Below are 20,636 nucleotides of genomic sequence, written 5' to 3'. Positions count from 1 at the left end.
ACAGTGTCAGCGTGTCAATAGCACCATCTACTGGTAAAAGACAAATCAACGATCGTCTTCAGCACAAAAGACAAGACAGTTTAAAGGTAACGTTTTATTATTATTATTATGATTATTATGATTATTATTTATTGGCAAACGCTTTGAATCAGGTTGTAGCGACGTGTGTATGTACAGCCGTCAAACAGTGAAAACACATGATCCTTTATATCGTCTCAAACACACAAACTTTCACTTTTTGGTTTGGAGGAAAAAAAAAACATTGGAAAAAGACTTTAAATTCAAACAAAAACAAACATAATTGTAGTGTAAAAATCAACAGAAACGTTATAAAACCCTCCGACATGCAGCGTTTGTAGTCCATCGCAATCTGTGACGCATTTGAGGAAGGAAGTCGTACAGCGTTTAGCGTTATCTTCAGTAAAATTCGTAAAAACAAGGAAAAACAAAACATTATCCGACTTTTATATTTGCGTTAATTTATGTGCAAAAAACCCTCATTCTTTTTACATACTTTACTTTTTGTTTTATTGTGTCTAAAGCTCAACTCTACGCTACAATGACAACAATTTAACATGGCCCCGAAAAAATGTGAGGCTGAAGATGGTGGCGCCACCTGGCACACAGCGCGGAAGTGACACGTGCCCCAACGTAACCGCGATGTGGTTACGTCATGACTTTCAAACGCGATCTTTTCACGGCGAAAGACTGAAACTGAGCATCACAAGAGTGGCGGGGGGAGACGCTGAATTTTTTGTTGTTTTTCTTATTTTTTAGCGTTTAGCTGTTGGAGAAGTTTTCATTCGTACGTAACTGAAGAATCTGCCACTGCTCATGATTCGGCGGCTACATTGGTTTGCGCCCAGACGAGCGTTTCGGAAAGTAAATTGCAAATTTGGACAGTTGCTGTTGAGTGAGGGGGCGGGGCCTTAGCCGTGCTGCTACTGCAGGAGGCGGGGAAAATATTGCACACGTATAAATCACGGTCACGTTTCCACCCGATTGTCAGTTGGAGCGTCGGGATTATGACGAACCATGTGATCAAAGCGAAAATAAACCACGACGTCTAAACGTAACACAAAAGAAAAATTATGACGACAAAATAAAAAAATTTAATCAATTATTTTGTTTCAAAATGACAAAGTGACCCTAAACTAGTCTACGTTTTTTTCTCAATTGATTGGGGTGGTGGTGGGGGGGGGGCAATCATTGTCATTGACTAGTTTGTCTTTCAAAATAAGAGCGCTCGGTCCACGCAGGACAGGAAGCAGCAGGGGGAGGAAGTAAAGCGCTTAGAATAGCCCCCTGGCTTCAGAAGCTAGTGTTGCATTTACTGACCATTTTTTACTGGGGGGCCAGGTGAGTCACATGTATACAGACAGACTTAAGTGGGCGGAGCTACTTCAATGGAACAGGGAGGGAAATGAGGATCATGGAGTTGAGTGGGTTGTGGTCAGTTCTCTGCTGATCCCTCCCCCTGCTTCTCCCCCTCCCTGCTCAACCGCCACCTATCCCCCCCCCCCCCCCCCCTTCATCTCTCCCTAACAGCCGAACGTCTCCTGCGACGCGTAGACCATGTAGAGGAAGCCGTCCTCGTCTCGCTCCTGCTCGTAGATCTCAGAGATGGGCGTGGACACGGACACCATGCTGTGCTGGTTCACCAGCAGGAAGAACGCCTGCGTGGGGTTCAGCTGCAGCCGGCGTCTGGAGGAGGGGGAGGGGAGGGGCAGAAATTAAAAAAGCGATACAAGAATTCAATAACTATATATCAAATAACACCCACACACACAAATGCTGTGTTAACATGCATCTTTCCATTTGTACATATCTTAACGTCATATTTTTACATTATTACGAAACGACTTCCAGTGTATTTTCAAACAAATAAAATACAATCATTCTGAAGAAACCACAAAGAGTTGCCATTGTTCCACATCTATGTCTGAATGTTGGACAAATAAATAAATAAAAACAACAAAAACGTGTGGTGGGAGGAGTTCATTGTCCGTGTACTTGTGTGAAACAAACGCACAGGTGTGGGGGCGGAGTCACGCTCACACAGTGGAGGCTTCACCTCTGCTCCTAATTAAAGCTTATGAGCAGCAGCTGCAGGTGTTATTGAGAGGCAGCAGCAGCAGAAGCAGCAGCAGCAGCAGCAGCAGAAGAAGAAGAAGAAGAAGCCTCCGGCCTTGACGCTCTCGTCTCTGTGCAGTGACAGGACCATGTCTGTGGCTCCTGGATTGACGATGATGGCCTGGGTTTGGGTCAGTTTGGTGACTCTAGCCCGGCTCAACACGGCGGAGGAGCTGAGTCGGGAGGCACAAGGAGGAGGTCTGAACCTGCTGTTCTCCCGCTCCGAGCCCTGGGGCGTCCTAGGATTCTACCCGGCGTCGGTGTGGAAGTTTGTGGAAGGTAAATATAATGTGCTTTAATTTCGTCTCTGCGTGGAATCAAATCGGAGTTTAAATGCAGATGTAGGAGCCATGTGACCGAGGCTGACCTGGCCCAGGTTATTTGAGGTCACCTCTCATTTTTACTCGGGTGTTGGTGACAAACACTTTTCTGCTGTGCTTCGTTTTGATTTGTTTTAATGGAAAAAAATAAGCAGACGGAGGAAAATAATTCACAGCAGTCGCTGCATTGTATTTCTTCTTCTTTTCCTTTCGGCTGCTCCCTTCAGGGGTCGGCACAGTGAATCAACCTCCTCCATCTCACCCTGTTCTCTGTATCCATCTCTCTCACACCAACTAACGTCATGTCCTCTTTCACTACATCCATAAACCTTCTCTTTGGTCTTCCTCTAGACCTCCTGCCTGGCAGTTCCAACCCCAGCATCCTTGTACAAATATACTCACTATCCCTCCTCTGTACATGACCAAACCATCTCATTCTGGCCTCTGATCGTATCTCCAAAACATCTAACGTGCTGTTCCTCTGATTGACTCATTCCTCATATCCATCTTCGTCACTCCCAAGAGAACCTCAACATCTTCATCTCTGCTTCCTGTCTTTTCCTCAGTGACTGTCTCTAGACATACAGCCTCGCTGGTCTCACCACTGTCTTGTATATCTTTCCTTTCATTCTGGCTGATACTCTTTTATCACACATTACCCCTGATACTTTTCTTCACCCATTCTGACCAGCTTGAACATGTTTCTTCACCTCTTTTTCACAATCTCCACTGCTCTGGACTGTTGACCCTAAATACCTAAAATCCTCCACCTTCTTTATCTCCACTCCCTGTAGCCTCATGGTTCCACTTGGGTTCCTCTCATTCACACACATATTCTGTCTTGCTGCGACTAACCTTCATTCCTCTCCTTTCTAGTCGCTGCAATGTGTTTTAATGTTTTTAATTTAATGAAATTCAAAATCACTGCTCCTGACTAAGGTTATTTTCGTTAACAAAAGCTAACGAAAAGGTTGTATTTTCATTCATTCACTCATTACAAAATGTTTGTTTACATTGTGGGACAAAAGGCTGTGTAAGTTAAACGTAACATTGGTTATGTAGTTAATTAGGTTGAGTTGGGTCATGTATCTTTAGTCTGTCGGCTATTTGAGTTTTATGATACATTTTGCACTTCAGGCAAATTTTTTTATAGACTGTTTATACTTGAGTCAAAGAGGGTCGTTCATTTGTCCTCGTACGTTCTTAAAGTGGCATCTTTTGTTGGTTTTTTTAATGACTCAGAATACATTATTAGGACCTTTTTGCATCTTGCACCCAGCAAATACTCCCATGTTATGAAAAACCAGCACTACACATTTACAAAAAAATAAACATTAATCAAAACTAGCAAACTTGCTTTTAAAACAAACTAATGAAATATCAAACTATTATAACCTTGGTCCTGACATTTTAACCCAACAATAACTTAGGACCCTCGCGTCAGTTTCCTGACCTCACTTTTGAATCCGCAAAACCTTACGACAACTTTTTGCCTTTGTGTCTAGCGCACGACAAAATGCGATGTGGTTAGTCGACTTTTTTATTCATCTTGGTCTATAACATCTTCCCAATGAGTTTCGGGACATTCGGTGGAATTCAATTTTGCCTCTGTTTTCACCTGAGGGGCTGCTAAAATGGAGCCCTTGAGCAACGCACAGGTCCGGGAACTATGCCAATATCGCATTTTCGCCAGACCTGACCTCCAAGTTTCAAGAGTTTTTATGCACATTAACGCCCTCAAAAATGACCGCAAAAGCCACAGATAGAATAATAATCTGAAGGACTAATAGAAGGAAGGTTACTCGCACAAATTTGCGCCAGGAGCCGAATTTGGGGGTGGAGTGGATCAGTGGTTCACAAGTTCGACTCCACCCATGGCTGATTGTACTCAATTCCATTGTAAGTCACTTTGGATAAAAGCGTCTGCTAAATGACATGTAATGTAAAGGAGCCGTTCGGGCCCCTAACGTTCATGGCCCGGTCCCTAATTAAGTCTCCAGTATATCGTTGGATTCTCTCGGAGTGCTGGGTGACAATTATTCCCCAAAGATAACGGGACTGCTGCAAACGTAGATGTAAAATCTTTGATTTTTGGAGGTGTTAGCTCTTGTCTGTATACGTGTTTAATTACATGACACATTAAATATGTGAAGATCTTACACAAACCAAAATTGATCAACCCTGAAAACGTTAGAGAAGCTGAAAAATGAGAACGTTGTAAATGTCTTTTCTGTCTTAGAACACAGGGATGGTGGGGATGACGGTGATGCATCAGGATTCGGGCCTCCTCGGTATGGCTGCGGCAACGGATCCATGTCGGTTTGCTTCTCGCGAATTCATCACGCCAACCTGCGGCTGCACGGTGAGTTTGTTTGGTTTTGTTCAATAAATATGGATTTAATCGTTCAAAAATATTGTGTTTTATTTGTTTGAAAATATTGACGCAAATCTAAATCTTTACCTTTTTTGTGCTGAGCATTTGCAAAGTCCAGTTTGCAGGTTGACTGGTTTTTTTTTTTTTATTTTTAGGGTTTTTTGTAACCAAAGTGTTACTGTTTGAGACCGACCAGAATGTTTGTTTTCAGATGGGAGGAGGCTGTTGCGACAGAACCGCTGTCACGTGACCATTAAAACCATGGGCCCGTGGCTGCTTCTGAAGTTTCCGTATGCTAGCTGCCACATTGCATCATGGGTAATTGGCTCTTGTTCCAAGTGAACCCCCCGCCGATCACTGCATCTGAAATCTGCTGCCGCTCAAGTCACGTAACAGTTAAAACTTGTTCTCTTCAGACGTCAAACGGGACCAGGTTTCACCAGCTGAAGCTGCGCTACTTCAACCATTTACTCCAAGCGTCCATGACTGGCGTGGCCACCTGTCAACGTCCTCCTCCGCTGCGAATGACGCCACTGGTAGCGTGCAGAGCAAGAGATGTCTTAGTAATGCTGCCTTCAGGAACAAAAATAAAGAGGGTAAAGGCTCTGGGTAAAGATGGCATCACTTGGAGGGCACACAGAACTATATCAGGAGTCGTGTTTGTGAAGATACCAGCAGAGATGGTAAGGATGGCCTGACACACTATCCCTTTCTTCAGTTTAGGGTGATTAATGCCAAAATGTTTTGCAGGATTCCTTCTTTGAAATAATTTATCAGGACCCAGAGGGAGAAATGACCACAGCTCTGGCGACTTGTTTCAGTGCATCGGCTCAAAGTGGGCAGAAACGTTACCCAAGAGATCTGGACGAAGTATTTGATACATGGGGTTTCGGGGGCGATTCTCTACCACCAAATCCAGACGAGACCCCGATAACCACAGAGGCTCCAAGTGGGGAAGAAAACGGGGGGACATTTTTAGACGGAGATATTGAAGATATCGACGAGTTGTGGGGATTTCCAAATCTAGACGAGACCCCGATAACAACAGAGGCTCCAAGTGGGGGAGAGGATGGGACACTTTTTGAAGATATCGATGACATGTGGGAATTTCCAGATATTCCCGGAGGTACATCTCCCAGCACCACAATGGCACCCTCAACAACCATTGGTGACCAGACGACCATAACTGCTGGCCCATCAAGCATCAGTCCGAGGTTAGTTTCTGAGTTTAAATCTACAAACATAATGAAAGATAATGTGATCTTAAACAGATCTGACATCAGACTAAATCAATATTTGAACTGATCTCTCTTCCTCTCCACAACCAGCGCCACGAGCACGACGCCTGCCGCCACGAGCACGACGCCTGCCGCCACGAGCACGACGGCTGCCGCCACGAGCACGACGCCTCCCCCGACGAGCACGACGGCTGCCGCCACGAGCACGACGCCTCCCCCGACGAGCACGACGGCTGCCGCCACGAGCACGACGCCTCCCCCGACGAGCACGACGGCTGCCGCCACGAGCACGACGCCTCCCCCGACGAGCACGACGGCTGCCGCCACGAGCACGACGGCTGCCGCCACGAGCACGACGCCTCCCCCGACGAGCACGACGCCTCCCCCGACGAGCACGACGCCTCCCCCGACGAGCACGACGCCTCCCCCGACGAGCACGACGGCTGCCGCCACGAGCACGACGCCTCCCCCGACGAGCACGACGGCTGCCGCCACGAGCACGACGCCTCCCCCGACGAGCACGACGCCTCCCCCGACGAGCACGACGCCTCCCCCGACGAGCACGACGGCTGCCGCCACGAGCACGACGGCTGCCGCCACGAGCACGACGGCTGCCGCCACGAGCACGACGCCTCCCCCGACGAGCACGACGGCTGCCGCCACGAGCACGACGCCTCCCCCGACGAGCACGACGGCTGCCGCCACGAGCTCGACGCCTCCCCCGACGAGCACGACGCCTCCCCCGACGAGCACGACGCCTCCCCCGACGAGCACAACGGTTCCCCCGACGAGCACAACGGTTCCCCCAGCGTCAAGCAGTACCACCACTTGAAGATTGCTGCCTTGCTCCATGTCTTCACTGTCTTGTTAAAAATAAAGTTGCTTTGTCCATGTAACATGTTAAACCCGTGTCTGAGCTCTCATTGTGAATACCAGCAGCAGCCCCTCACACCAGAAGTCGCTCGATTTTGGCACTAGTTGAATACCCGCTAAATTGGCAACACTGAAACTGCTGCAAATTGTGTTCTTCTAGAGTTCCTGGTAATCTGAAAAGTAGTTTTTGTCAGATTTTAAAGCATGAAGAAGCATTCAGTTTCACATTAGGCGGTTGGTGTTTTCGGTGAACAAACGCCATTCCGAACCAAGAGGTCAGAAGTACTTGTCAGAAGCACGGGACTAATGATTGCTTTAGGCAAACCCGTTACATCAGCACCTCGCGATGCAATCGGTCAAGGCTATGTGGCTAATAAAACGTCAAACAAGTAGGCTAGTCCCTGGTCCAGCTTTGCGTTTTAGCTTTTGTCTGCGCTTGTCATATCGTGAAGCAGCATAGTATGTACATGTCCTATGGTAAAATTACATGACTCCGCCTGCCCATGTAAAACTAATCCCTATCTGAGTAGTGCTTCAGTAAGATACTCTGACATGTCCATGTTTGAAGTGTGGTCGTCAACGATGACCATGCCATGAGTAACTCAAAGACCCAGCCTGACCCACAGGTTCACGCCATGAAGAAGACGTTTGCATCGTTTTAGAAATTGTGCCCCTCTTGCGCACCATGAAATAATCCGGTGTGTTCACCTGATGATCTTGACCAGCTCGCTCATGTTGACGTGGTCGGGTACCAGGAACTTGGTCTTGTCTAAAACGGGCAGCTGCTTCTCTCCCTTGTAGCGCTCGATGATGACCTGCAGCAGCCACAAAGCAAAACATGCTGTAAATCAACGGCCTCTGACACGAGCGCGCAGTAAGAATAATCGCAGAGTTAAGTTCCTTTTAGAAATGTGCTGCATACACTGTGGTAAAATGAAGACGGACGGACGATGACTCTGTCCATTACTCTTTGGTTTTTCTATGACCAATGCCAAGAAGTTTTAGAAAATGGGGCAGCCGATAATTAATGCAGATTTTCTATTTCTGGACGATTTTTAAATATAACTGTTTAACGATAATTAAGACAAAACAATGCTTAAGGGTTAGGGTTAACCAGTTATTGAACAACACTAATGGTCCGTCTTTGCGATCCAGTCTTACGCAATAAAAAATGTGTCGATTTTTTAGTTTATGGGGTTTTTTTATTCGAATATTTTTCCAAATAACAAAAATCATTCAAAGGTTTGGAAAACTGATCAATATTTTCAGACTTCATCTAAAATGTCTTGTTTTGTTTTTAATGATGTCTTTGTTATATGGAGCAAAGAAACCAGAAAATATTCACATTTAAGAAGCTGAAAAATCACAAGACAAATGATGCGTCTTTCAAATCAGTGACGCCGAGTTAAATGCACCCATTCAAATTCAAACAGATGTTGTTCAGTCTGAACGAAACTTGGCACGGGTCATCTTCAGACCAGGTCTCACAAAACTAATCTAGATGGATTTTTCTATTTCAAATTCGCTCGCCCACCACAGCCAATCAAATTTGGCTTGCTTTCAGCCATGCTGATTAATGCTATCACGTTGCCAGGCCGAGTCTAGCCAATTGAGCTGATTTGGTGTGTGTGTGTGTGTGTGTGTGTTTGTGTGTGTGTGTGTCTCACAGGTATCTTGTTGGGGTGCTGCTCACGGATCTGCTGGACCTCTTTGCATCGGTCAACTGTGAACAACAGAAATGATAAGTCAACATCAAAGCCCTACAACGCACTATAAATCATCATTGATTAGAAAATATGTGTAATCAACAAAATTATATTTTAAGAATGTTTAAATTTTATGCCTAATTACGGATTCCCCTCCATGACTCAGTTGCTTCTGCCATGTTTGTGCTTTGTAAAGCTGGATTATGCAACGAACTCCGTCTCCTCCCATCGGCAGCACAAGGGGCCATGGTTTGGTGTCAAATTACAACATAAATCACACAACACGTGAACTGGGATAGTGTGTCAGCACATGTTGTTTTCCTGTGAGCTGCTAACTGCACACACACAGGCCAGGCTAGCTCCAAGGCTAATGGTGCTAACATGACTGAGTGACCCAGATGGAAAAGTGATGGATGGAGAAGAAAAAGAAAGAAAAAAACAGCCTAGATGCTGCTGCCCTGTAACAATATTGTTTAATCTTACATACTAATAATAATTATATTTTTTGACAGAATATGAACACTGTTATTATTATTTTCATAATCAAATAATCTGTAGATTATTCTCATCAACTAATTTACATGTCATTTAGCAGACGCTTTTATCCAAAGCGACTTATAAGGGAATACAACCTGCCAGGGGTGGAGTTGAATTTGCGACCATGAAGTCTTTTGCACACAGAGTACCAGTCTTAACCACTGAGCCACTCCAATTAATCAGTCTCAAAACCGATGATGTTCTAAAAATAAAGTCATGTTCATGTTTAATTGTAGTTTGAAACCAGTAAATGTTCAAATGTAAGAAGCCGAAAATGTGAATAATGTAGATTAATTGACTCTCAAAACAGTTGGCTTAATCTATCCCTTAATCTTTAGTTATTACTAGATATTATTATTACTAGTTATAACTGATGACCAGTGATGTAAATATTCTCTGAACTGGAGATTTAGGTGTTGCCTTTGATAATGAGGGGAATTGATGTTGGCACTTTGTTCTTGAGAGGTTTTGCGTCCATAAAATGTAGATTTATGTATGTGTTTTATTGACTGAACCAAACCCAGGCATAATTCAATCATTAAACTCAGCAGCTAAGTAAATCGTTAACTTGTCAAATTGGGGTTAATTGTATTAACTGTAAGTGGTTTTATTTGAGTATTTAGATCTGTTACTGCTTATTAATGTTGTTAATTGAACGTGGTCAGAGTTGTATTCGACTTTAACACGTTTAATATGTTCATCAAGTAACCGACTGTACATTTTGAAACTTTATTTTATCTGTCCGTCAATCATTTTCATCATTTTAATCCATAAAACACGGTTATAATCCGCTGACAAACAGCCACAGCCCCAGCCACAAACATGTAAACACCATGTAACCTCCGCTTAAGCTAACGCTAAGCTAGGTGGTTAACGGAGGCCGGGCTAGCTCCGCGGCTACGCCGCTCAGCTGCGACTTCCAGGCAGACAGAAACGCAACCCAGCCCCCGGTGCTTTTCTTACCGAACGTCCTCCTCTGTTTGAAGGGTCTGTCGGACGGCATCTCTGCGGGTTGTTATGACGCGGTTATAGCCCGGTAAGTGTTCCGGTGCGGCAGCCGTGGTGTCTTGAGTGCTGGACGGTTACTGTTTCTCCGCTGAGTCTGAAGCTCACACATAAAAAACAAAAAAAAAAACTGGCTTGTCTAAAAACAAAAGCAAGTAAAGCGCTGACGTCACCAGCTGCTCTTAAAGGGGACGCGCACTAATTTGTTCTCCGATTTTGTAAACATTTATATATATATATATGTACAAGTTAATAGTGACGTTATTAACGCCGTTATTTGACGTTAATGACGTAATGCTCCAGGCTCCTTTGAAGTGCCATTTACATTAGAGCTGGGAACCACCAAGTCGTAAATACACACCGTGTTAGCCATCGATAGCGATACCAGTCAATACTCGGGTATCCAAAGATATGCTGAAATATAATGTTAAATATTAAATATATAAGAAAATCATGTGACCGACTGTAAAACAATATGAATTGAATAACAAAAAACCTAAATACTATTACTACTAATGATATTTACTATTATTTATCAGTGTTGTAATGCAAGTACCAGTACTTCGTAACTTTACAGAAGTACAAAGTTCACATATCTGTACTACTATCTTTGTTACTCATTACTATCAAATAAAGAGTTGGTATTATGGTCTGTATTTACAGTATATAGAGCTTTGTGGCAACAATATTCTTTGGAGCCATAACTAGTGTTCGGACACTTCTTCTGTTCATCGTTTTATCACATGGCACGTCCATTATGTAGTCACAACACAGACATTTCCGGGTTCCTGAATTTGGACTTCTAACTCGCATGGGATTCCAAGAAGGCTGCCGCGGTTTAATAGCACTTGTGTCGTATTTGTTTCAGTCGTACGTGGCGTTGACGTCACTCTGAGTTTAGACTTGCGATGTAAATGGACAGCAGCGTAATAATCTGTGTTTACATCATTTTAGGATGTGTCTGCACATACTTTAAATTACTGACAATAAATCCTGGACCGACCTTTAAAAGTGGCACAAATATATGACAGAAGGGACACCAGATCATTTCCACGTTTTTGTTTTAATATCATTTGTTCCAAATACCCAACAGGAAGTCAATGTTTGTCGCATTGCTCGCCACTGAAATACTCCTGCCAACAAAACAATAATGACAATAAATAATCCATCATTTGTCATTAAGATGGACAAAAAAAAAAAGCCTTTGCCATACATATGCGTTTCTGAATACATGTGAGATTGACTCTGCGTCAGGAATGCTAAATCACGGGGAAAGACGTCAGCTCGTTGTCAGGCGCAGACACTTTTAAAATCCACCTTCAACTCCTGACTTCTTTTACAGCGAGTTCATCAAAGTGTCGGGTCAACGGGATGTTTGTTTTCATCCAAGACAAAAAAGAAAAAGTGTAGCTGTTCAGAAATGAAAGAGACAGACAGACAGAAAGAAAGGCAGCAGCTCCTCTGCTTCAGTCTGACGGATTCTGGATGACGATCAAGAAATAGTCCTTATCTGTGAAAACAATTTAACACTCGTTAAAATAAGCAGGTCATGTGACAAACAAAAGTCCATGGAGAAAATCAGTGATTTTACACCACAGGGATTATTGATCCACTGCTGCCTCCATTACTAAGTTCATATGCATAATTGCATTTCCACCGGCTCTACTCGTCTCGCCTCGACACGGCACGATTAGGTTGCATCTCCACTACAAAAAAGTACCTACTTAACGTGGGCGGAATCATCACTGCACAGCTGAGTGAAACTGCGGTGACTTAGTTTTATACGCGACACACACACACACACACGAGTGACTAGTGGCTCCCACACTATTGAGCTCCTTTGCCGCCAGGTAGCCATGATACCAGAGAGCCCGTCTTCTTCTGACTTCCGGTGACATCACGGCTGACCTAGATTACCACTACTGCGCATGTGTGTCAAGGACAGAAAGGCAGATGCGGCAGTGGAAGGTGCCACAGCAGTTTTGAGAGAGAAAACAAAGTTTAAAAAAAAAAAACAGACACGTCGACTATTAAATTAGTTGTCAACGATTTTAATAGTAATAATCGTGACTAGTCGACTAATCATGGCAGCCTTAGTCAGTACCACATAAAACCACACTTTAAAACACCAAATACTTAAAAAAAATCCTTACTAAAACAGAATGATCCTTTTAAACTGTTCCTAATCTGAAGATGTGAGTCTTTTTCTTTTTCTCTGTCCAGTTTCTCACCTGGAGCGATCATGATCTCGTTCTTCTTGGAGCGGATCCGCAGGAAGGTGAGGTCGTTCTGGGGGTCGAGGTCCCGTACAGTGCTCCTGGCCTTCGTCACCAGCTGGTGGATGAGTCCAGAGTACTGCACCGTGGTGGAGTTGTCCAGAGTCGACTTGATGGGGATTCCTGAGGTGAGACGGAGGAGGAGCAGGTTCATTTCCATGTCAAATGAATCCTGTTACAGATTTCTACCGCAATTTAAATGTAACATGGTTCAGATGTGTTTATCTCAGCGGCATCTTAACAGATCAGGATGCATTTTGTCATGTTTATGTAAGACGGTAGTAGCTATACGCAGGTCAAGTTCATCTGTACGGATCTAACATCTAAACATTTCAGGTGCTGGTTTGTAAAACACTGGGGACAAAAATCTGATCTTGAAAATAAACATTTCCTTCTTTAATGCATGAGATGATTAACATCTCAATTAATTCAGATACTCATCCCAATAGGGACAGGATACACGTCTTTGCTGTCTTTGACGGCAACCACATTCCGACATAGTTTGCAGATTGGCGTCTTTTGAGCGAGATCAGTGTTTTTGAAGCCAAACCTCCATGCGAGTGAGAATGATCCACGTTTAGCTATTAAATCTAACAATGTCGATTCCGAGGCTGGGAGAGTTTGTGTTTTGTCTCCTGGCGCTGTTTGTTCACTCATGTTTAACTTCAACCATACATGCAGCTACGTTAGCTTGGTTTGTTGTTGTGAAGCGTGGGCACGACATGTGTTCTCAATGCGCTGCAGGCTGTCCTACGAGGTTTGATCATGCAGTCAATGTGTGGCCTCTCAAAAAGGCGTGCAACAATTAAGATACTATCGTAGATGATATAAACACACAACCCTAATTCTGATTCTTGTGTCGGATGTTGCACTCGTGACCAATCAGTGGCCGGCAGTCTGTTGACATCACATTTTAGCTCAGCTCGCTTGGAACCTCGTCAGAGCAGGTAGTTAAAACAAACCCATCAGGTACGATAACTGATGGAGAAGAAGGAAAAAAGGAGTCGAGACGACGAGTAGTGCTAGAACTGTATAATGGAAAAGCGCCACATGTGAACAGAACCGCAGGAGAAACTGACGCTTTAGTCATTAACATCCAGAAGATAATCAATACGTGTGAAGCACACTTGCCCTCGGAGTTGACGACGATGATCCCCTGAACTCCTTTCTGACTCTGGATCCGCTTCAGGGTGTCCTCGACTTCTGCCTGAAAACACAGTTAGCATTAGCGTTAACATCGGCCGAGTCTCAAAACACAAAATCAACCTTTAATCAGAAAAAAGACGAGACGAGTCGTATCACACACACACAAGCACAGTGAGAGAACCATGACAACGCCCGGCTAACACGATCGAGCTAACTCCGTTAGCATCTTCTTTACGATCCCTCGTTTAAAACTGCGAGTTCACAGCGGGAACACGTTTAATTAAATAGGGTCGTGACTGAGTCGTTTCCTCTCACCATATTTTAAGTGTGTCTGTTCCAAAGGGCCGAATAAATCACGGCTAACGGTGCACTGTTTGTGTTGCTGCGAGAAGACGACAAGCGATGTCGTCAACTTCCGGGTCACAGTTGCGTTCATGGCCGAAGACAAAATGTGGGAGAAAAGTAGTAAAATCTTTAAAAAATAATATTTTAAATCGTATTTGAGTACATGAACAATGTCAATTTACGTGTAACAGTCAACAAAAAAATGTTTCCGGTTTCACTGAAAAGTGGTGTGGACAAGTGTTTATTGGGAAACGGATATTTTCAGGAAATCCAATCAGAACCACTCCCCCGTGTACCGGGAAATCCAATCACGGGAAACGGGGGAAACAAATGTTACCTGTATCACGTATAATAAAATAAGAATCAAGGCCGTTTCGCAATATCCATACTTGTGCGTACTTGTGCGTACTTGCGTACTCCCGTACTTGTGAAAACGTCATCAGCCTCAGTCCAAGTGCTGTTCCAATTCTCAAGTAAGTGAACACCGAGGACGGTTCTCCAACCCGGAAGTGTTCTCGCTCCGCCCATTTTTACCAAGTATGCATTGGAGGTGACTTAAGCGTACTTGGGATGGCCATGTATCCCAGAATACATTTCGGCGGAGCATAGCAGCAGATAATAGAAATATAAATCTGAAATAAATATTTTTTTGTGTCCACGAACAGAGTTTTAACATCATTTGAGACGAGAAATGAGTCATTTAGAATTTAAACATGTGGTTTATAGAATAGAATAGAATAGCCTTTATTGTCGTTATTTTGTGGACAACGAAATTTGGGTGCCACTCCCTTGGTGCAAAATACAATATATAAATAACAAATTTAAAAGAGAAAATAAAAATATTAACAATAAAATAAGAATATGAAAATGTTGTTTACATTTTTCCAGAAACTATGACTATGACATTTACAAAGATGACAAAATATAGCAGCAAGATGACAAAATATAGCAGCAAGGACAAAGTGACTGAAGCATCAGACTATTGCACTTTCCAGTGGTGTTTCCCTATGAATGTTTTTGCTTTCGTTTATTTATTTAGTTCTCTGATGGCTCTGGGAAAGAAGCTATCCCTGAGCCTGTTAGTCCTGGTTCTGTGGGATCTGTACCGCCTGCCCGAGGGTAACAGGTGGAACAGCTGGTTAGCTGGGTGGAAGGAGTCCTTGATGATATTTCCAGCTCTGCTTCGGTAGCGAGAGCTGGCAATAGTCTCCAGGTTAGGCAGAGAGCACCCCGTGATCCTCTGGGCTGTGTTTATGATCCTCTGTAGCGCTCTCCTGTCTGCTGCAGAGCACCCTGCGAACCACGCTGTAATGCAGTACGTCAGGATGCTCTCAATGGTGGCGTTGTAGAAGGTTACAAGCAGCCTCTCCTCCAGGTTGTTTCTCCTGAGCACTCTCAGGAAGTGGAGACGCTGCTGGGCCTTCTTTACCACCGCCGTGGTGTTGACAGTCCAGGAGAGGTCGTAACCATAACTTGCTTAATTTTTATAAACCGATTTTCAAACGGTTTGTTGTTATAAACGAGATGTAGTTATTATGACACTGCATATTTATGAATAATTATAACCATGGGCTTTAAATAACATTAAACAGAACAGAAAGGTGCAAATGGCATGAGATATATGTATAATTTTATAATAGGATTTTTACTAATATAATCCAATTATTTATTTAATAATTATTACTTGTTTAAACTACACATGTAATAATTCAAATTATTGGATCATATTAGGAATATTCCTATTAAAATCATTTGAATTATTACATGTTTAGTTTAAACAAGTAATAATTCAAATTATTGGATAATATTAGTAATATTCATATTATAAAAGTATACGTATATCTCATGCCATTCTGTATCCTGAGTTTTAGTAGTCAATATATTGATTTAACCTGAATACCTTGTGTGTGTGTGTGTTTGTATTCATTGCACCTTTCTGTTCTGTTTAGTGTTATTTAAAACCCATGGTTATAATTATTCATAAATATGCAGTGTCATAATAACTACATCTCTGACGCCTATAACAAACCAAACCGTTTGAAATCGGTAGAAAATGGAGCAAGTTATGGTTATTTAAAAAGTCCATGTACCACTACAACACATGTTATGTTTGAGCAGGCTGACTGTGGCAAGACAGCCGCCACTGCTTTGTCTCCTGACCGTGGTCGGGGAACGCAGGGGGGATCTATCTTCTCCAGGGTCGGAGGTAGCGTTCTTTTCCGGGGTTAACTCCCGAGACTTTTACTTAGTGATGGTGAGATGAAGCCTCATGAGGCATTGAACCACTTGAGCCAATTGGTTCGAGAAAGGGTTCATTTCTCGAAGCTTCATGTGCACACGAAACTACGGAGCCCCTAAAGGGACATCGAAAAAAACCAAAAAACTGAATTCTGGTGTGCACAAGATACTTTCTCGTGCTCACGAGAAAGTATGTGCTCACGAGAAAGTATCTTTTTTTTTGATGTCCCTTTAGGGGCTCCATACGAAACCACCTACTGGCCAAGTGTATAATCACAGGCAGCTGTATCTGATCCACATAATGTGTGATGCATTGAATTTTTGTGTCTGTTATGTCTGTTAGAAATTACTATGAATTACAAAAAATTTATGACCAAATAATTTCTGTACATATGTGTTTAATACATTTTTGTATGTTTTCTGTGTGTGTAAATCTTCCCTAAATGGTAATATCATAATATGGCAGGTTGTGCAATGTTTTTCTGAAAATGGCATGGGCGTAATCAGGCAGAGGACAGTGAAAGTGCTCAGATTATGCTTGTGTAACTTGGACAATGATGAGCCTCGCTGCCTCCATCCTCCTATCCTACTCTCCTAAATCTCTCTCTCCCCCCAAACTCTCCAAACTATCTCCAAACTATATAAACGCTATCCAAACTATATAAACGCTATCCAAACTATATAAACGCTATCCAAACTCTAGTATCCAAACTCTCCAAACTCTATCCAAACTCTCAACTGACCGCAACTCTCCTTCAAAAAACCACATTTTGAATGGAGCCTGAGGGGTCCACTTCACGAAGCAATCACGTGGTACAGCCGGGCAGCGAGGCTTCGGACGTCATCATTTTTGGCTCCTCCCCTTAATGAAGCAAGCCTCGATACGTGCATCGCGGAAACGCCCCCTCCCCTACTCGGCCCACGCTTCGAAGCCTCGATACGGAACGTCACATCACTACTTTTACTCCACAGTTGTTATGTGGTGGTGCACAAATGACAGGCGGTTTTTGCTGAAGAGAATCCGACTTTATTAGCTGATTGCACAGCAGGGCCGGTTCTAGGCAAGCATATATGAGGGGGCAGTCAGAAATGTGAAGGGGGCATCATGTGTACACATCATGCTCCAGCACTTTTTTTTCTGTGCTTATAGTAACGATGCTTTCTTCATTGAAAGGGGTCTATGTGTCCAACCCCAACCTGGAGAAGTGGATTGCACTTTGTCAGGCCTCTACCTTCAGACCTGTCCAACTTGGGTGTCCCACCTGAAGACTAAGCTCCTGCTGGTATAGCTCTTAAAGGCGACATAGACCGGAAGCTCCAATTAACGCTGCGTTTGTGTGTGTGTATCTGCGTCATTACCTCGTTTATGAAACCCTAAAGTTTCAGAACAAACAGTTCAGCCACTGCTGAGAAAATAGGGTTTTATTGTTTTCCTGGGCTCTGCGAAGCGGATCAGCACTTCCTTAATCTGATGTCGTCATCAGAAATCCTCACCACTCCTCTCACCACCGTAGCGCCTCCCGGTGCGGGCACTAGTCCGGGCACATTCGGTTGCGTACATTCAACCGCAGAAGAAGAAGAACTACTCTCGTTGTAGCTGCTGAGATGCAGAGCATCCACCGTGCCAGAGGGGGAGCTGTGTATCTGAGAGCTGGCCTATCTATTACGTCACTTCCAGGTACCTGGCCAATCACAGGACAGTGGGAAAGCTCTCGTTGGCTGGCAACACAACACAGTCCACGTTCTGGGGGTGTGGTTTTGGTCTGAAACAGCGCAGCTGACGAGAGCGTCAGTGAGGAGATATTTTGATCGGCTTGTTTGCAGCAATTAAGAGGTTTTTAACCATGAAAACAAGTTAATATATGTAAGTAGACCTCCATAACTAACATATATGTGACCGTGAAAACAAGTTAATATATGTAAGTAGACCTCCATAACTAACATATATGTGTGATACAAGCATTCTATGTCGCCTTTAAGGTCACTGAGGCATGCAAACCCCCTGACCACAATAAGGTGGCAATCCCTCTGCGGGGAAAACTGAAAAATTATAATAAAATAAATGAATAAAATAAAATAAAATAAAACATCCTTCATCCAGATTTTATCAACCAACAACATAACATTTATCTTAACTGGATGGCCTAATTCTCAAATTTTAACCTAAAATAGGACTTCACACACTATAGTCAATATTTACAAAACTGAAAGGTAGTCTTATGAATAATAATAAAACATCTTCTCAAACTAATTTATAAAACAAAACAGATATACAGCAGAACAATTTTTTTTTTGGCAACTTAACAGCTCAAAAAACGAATTTCTCTCCGCTGTGATTATACAAAAAAACCCGTACAGAACTACAGCCTGGGACGGGGCTTTCCGTAGGGGTCCGTCAGACACAGGTAACTTGTCTTCAGTTTGTCACATACAAGCACATCTCAGTGATTGTGCTGCTCCTTCAAAGTCTAACCCACTGCGCATGGCACAAACTGTCAGGCTACGTCTTGGCTCATTTGCATACTGCAACAGTGATTGGATGTTTGAGGGGTGTGTGTGTTCAGTGTTGCCAGATTGGGCGGTTTTCCGCCCAATTGGGCTTCTTTTGTTTACGTCAGGCGGGGAAAAAATACATTGGGCGGGTGAATAAAATTTGGGCTGCTTTTGTCCACATTTGGCGGGTTTTTTAATATTGTAAAAACAGGGTAAAAACAGGTAAAAACAGGTTCAAGTTAATGGAAATTAAGACGCCGATTCTGCGTAAAAGGTGAGATGATTTTTTTTTATGTCACCTTATGTTATTTGCACTGTGACTGATCTGTAGCCCACTTATGGCATTTGCTCGTTTATTTTAAAACTCGTTTTTCGTGGTTGTGTGTTTGGAATCTCAATCAGCTGCTGTACGGCCAGGTCGTTCAGCACCACAGTTGTGGAAAGCAGCGAGGAGGAAAAGAGGGGGAGGGAGGGAGGGAGAGAGGGGAAAAAGAGAGGCTGGGAGATGCGCTCTGTGCATTTTTGTTTGTTGGTTTTGCAAGTAGTCCTCATACGGGTCATTTGTGATGTAAATAATTAAATATATTAGGCCTACACGGTTAAAAGTGCACCTTTTTACGTGCAACTGTTATTATTACTAATCTGGGCCTGGCGCTAGGATGCCAGAGGTTCATCTTGCAATTTGTGTAGCCAATGGTTGATTTACTGCGCTCTTGTTGGTTGCATTAAACCTGTAAATCTATCATTTATGTGTGGCTATTTGATGCTATATGAAGCTCTGGATGTCTATGTGTTATGATTTTACGGATTTACACGAGTGTCTGGCAACTTCGTGGTTTGGGCTGGTTTTTATTGGATTGGGCGGGTTCTACGATGTGATTGGGCTGGAAACTGTCAATCTGATCTGGCAACACAGACTGTGCTGCGGAATTTCAAACTTTCGATTTAAGGGGTAAGACATGTATTTAAGCCCCTGCGTAGAGCCGACATCGTTGCACAGTAACATCCAAAGCTCTCTCTATGTGCTCCGGTCGCCGTCTCCACCATTCATTCACCGGCACGCACCCTCACTCGCGTTCACACGCTGGGTGTTAGACGAGTAGATGCACATTCTTACTCTGGACTAACACTTTGTCGGAAGTCGGGTTTGGTTTGAGCTAACTTGCGCGAACTGTTAGCATTGCACGGAACGATGAGAACGCTCGTGTTTGTCTTCTGTTCTCTGGCTTATTTTGGAGCAACACAACAGGACGAGACTAAAGGTAAGGAAACAGCGTGTGAGAAGTTAAGTCATTTATTTTTTACAGTAAAGCGGGTTACACTGCAGAGATTTAAAGGCACATATGTCCACTGTGGTGTTTAAGATGTTGTTACAGGCTAAGCCTGGTGTGTATGACGTGTGTGTGTGTGTGTGTGTGACTTGTGACAGTATGTAGGAGTATGACCTATTTTAATATTTTGAGTATTACATTACATTACATTACATGTCATTTAGCAGACGCTTTTATCCAAAGCGACTTACAATAAGTGCATTTAAACATTTGGGTACAAATAAGAGCTAGAAGTAAGTAAGAGCTTCAAGTAAATCAAACTATGAAGTGCTAGTCATAAGTGCGATATATATATATATTTTTTTTATTATTATTATTATTTTTTTTTGTCGTCGTCGTTATCGTCTTAGTCGAGGTAGAGTCGGAAGAAATGTGTTTTTAGTCGGCGGCGGAAGATGTGGAGGCTTTCCGCTGTCCGGATGTCGATGGGGAGCTCGTTCCACCATTTGGGAGCGAGGACAGTGAACAGTCTCGAGTTCTGTAAATGCCTCTGCGATCCTCTCAGTGAGGGGGCAGCGAGCCGGTTTGCCGATGCAGAGCGAAGTGGGCGGGCTGGGGTGTAGGTTTTGATCATGTCCTGGATGTAGGCTGGACCGGATCCGTTTGTAGCATGGAACGCAA

At 43.5% G+C, this 20,636-nt stretch overlaps 3 protein-coding genes across 3 annotated transcripts in view; 1 reads left to right on the top strand and 2 right to left on the bottom strand.

Annotated features, from left to right (window-relative positions):
• Window positions 1–1,526: 1,526 nt before the first annotated feature.
• On the bottom strand, window positions 1,527–10,315 carry map1lc3a (microtubule-associated protein 1 light chain 3 alpha). The gene is made up of 4 exons (XM_058631612.1): window positions 10,145–10,315; window positions 8,606–8,661; window positions 7,647–7,753; window positions 1,527–1,704 (listed from the first exon to the last, which is right to left on the bottom strand). Exons 1-4 carry the CDS (start codon window positions 10,182–10,184, stop codon window positions 1,542–1,544), a joined length of 366 nt encoding a protein of 121 aa, XP_058487595.1. The 5' UTR covers window positions 10,185–10,315; the 3' UTR covers window positions 1,527–1,541.
• A 915-nt stretch (window positions 10,316–11,230) lies between these two features.
• On the bottom strand, window positions 11,231–14,058 carry dynlrb1 (dynein, light chain, roadblock-type 1). The gene is made up of 4 exons (XM_058631613.1): window positions 13,924–14,058; window positions 13,594–13,669; window positions 12,418–12,585; window positions 11,231–11,696 (listed from the first exon to the last, which is right to left on the bottom strand). The coding sequence occupies exons 1-4, from the start codon at window positions 13,924–13,926 to the stop codon at window positions 11,653–11,655; spliced, it is 291 nt and encodes a 96-aa protein (XP_058487596.1). The 5' UTR covers window positions 13,927–14,058; the 3' UTR covers window positions 11,231–11,652.
• A 5,555-nt stretch (window positions 14,059–19,613) lies between these two features.
• The window catches only part of LOC131460809 (butyrophilin-like protein 3), a 30,291-nt gene continuing 29,268 nt past the window's right edge, over window positions 19,614–20,636 (top strand). The window contains exon 1 of the mRNA XM_058631606.1: window positions 19,614–19,946. Within this exon, the coding sequence (XP_058487589.1) occupies window positions 19,877–19,946 (70 nt within the window). The 5' untranslated portion in view covers window positions 19,614–19,876. The remainder of the gene's footprint in view (window positions 19,947–20,636) is intronic.

The sequence above is a fragment of the Solea solea genome, chromosome 6, assembly GCF_958295425.1.
Source record: "Solea solea chromosome 6, fSolSol10.1, whole genome shotgun sequence".
NCBI classification, from domain to species: domain Eukaryota; kingdom Metazoa; phylum Chordata; class Actinopteri; order Pleuronectiformes; family Soleidae; genus Solea; species Solea solea.
This window is presented reverse-complemented; position numbering and strand designations above follow the sequence as displayed.

What these genes read in the sequence shown, in the direction of transcription:
- dynlrb1 (XM_058631613.1), bottom strand. An exon ending in CATCGTCGTCAACTCCGAGG is followed by an intron (nt 12,586 to 13,593) that starts GCAAGTGTGCTT and finishes GTCTCACCTCAG; the next exon opens with GAATCCCCATCAAGTCGACT. An exon ending in CGAGATCATGATCGCTCCAG is followed by an intron (nt 11,697 to 12,417) that starts GTGAGAAACTGG and finishes TTGTTTTCACAG; the next exon opens with ATAAGGACTATTTCTTGATC.
- map1lc3a (XM_058631612.1), bottom strand. Translation starts at nt 10,184, where the DNA reads ATGCCGTCCGACAGACCCTTCAAACAGAGGAGGACGTTCG. An exon ending in AGCACCCCAACAAGATACCT is followed by an intron (nt 7,754 to 8,605) that starts GTGAGACACACA and finishes TGGCTGCTGCAG; the next exon opens with GTCATCATCGAGCGCTACAA. An exon ending in GAGCTGGTCAAGATCATCAG is followed by an intron (nt 1,705 to 7,646) that starts GTGAACACACCG and finishes CCCCTCCTCCAG; the next exon opens with ACGCCGGCTGCAGCTGAACC.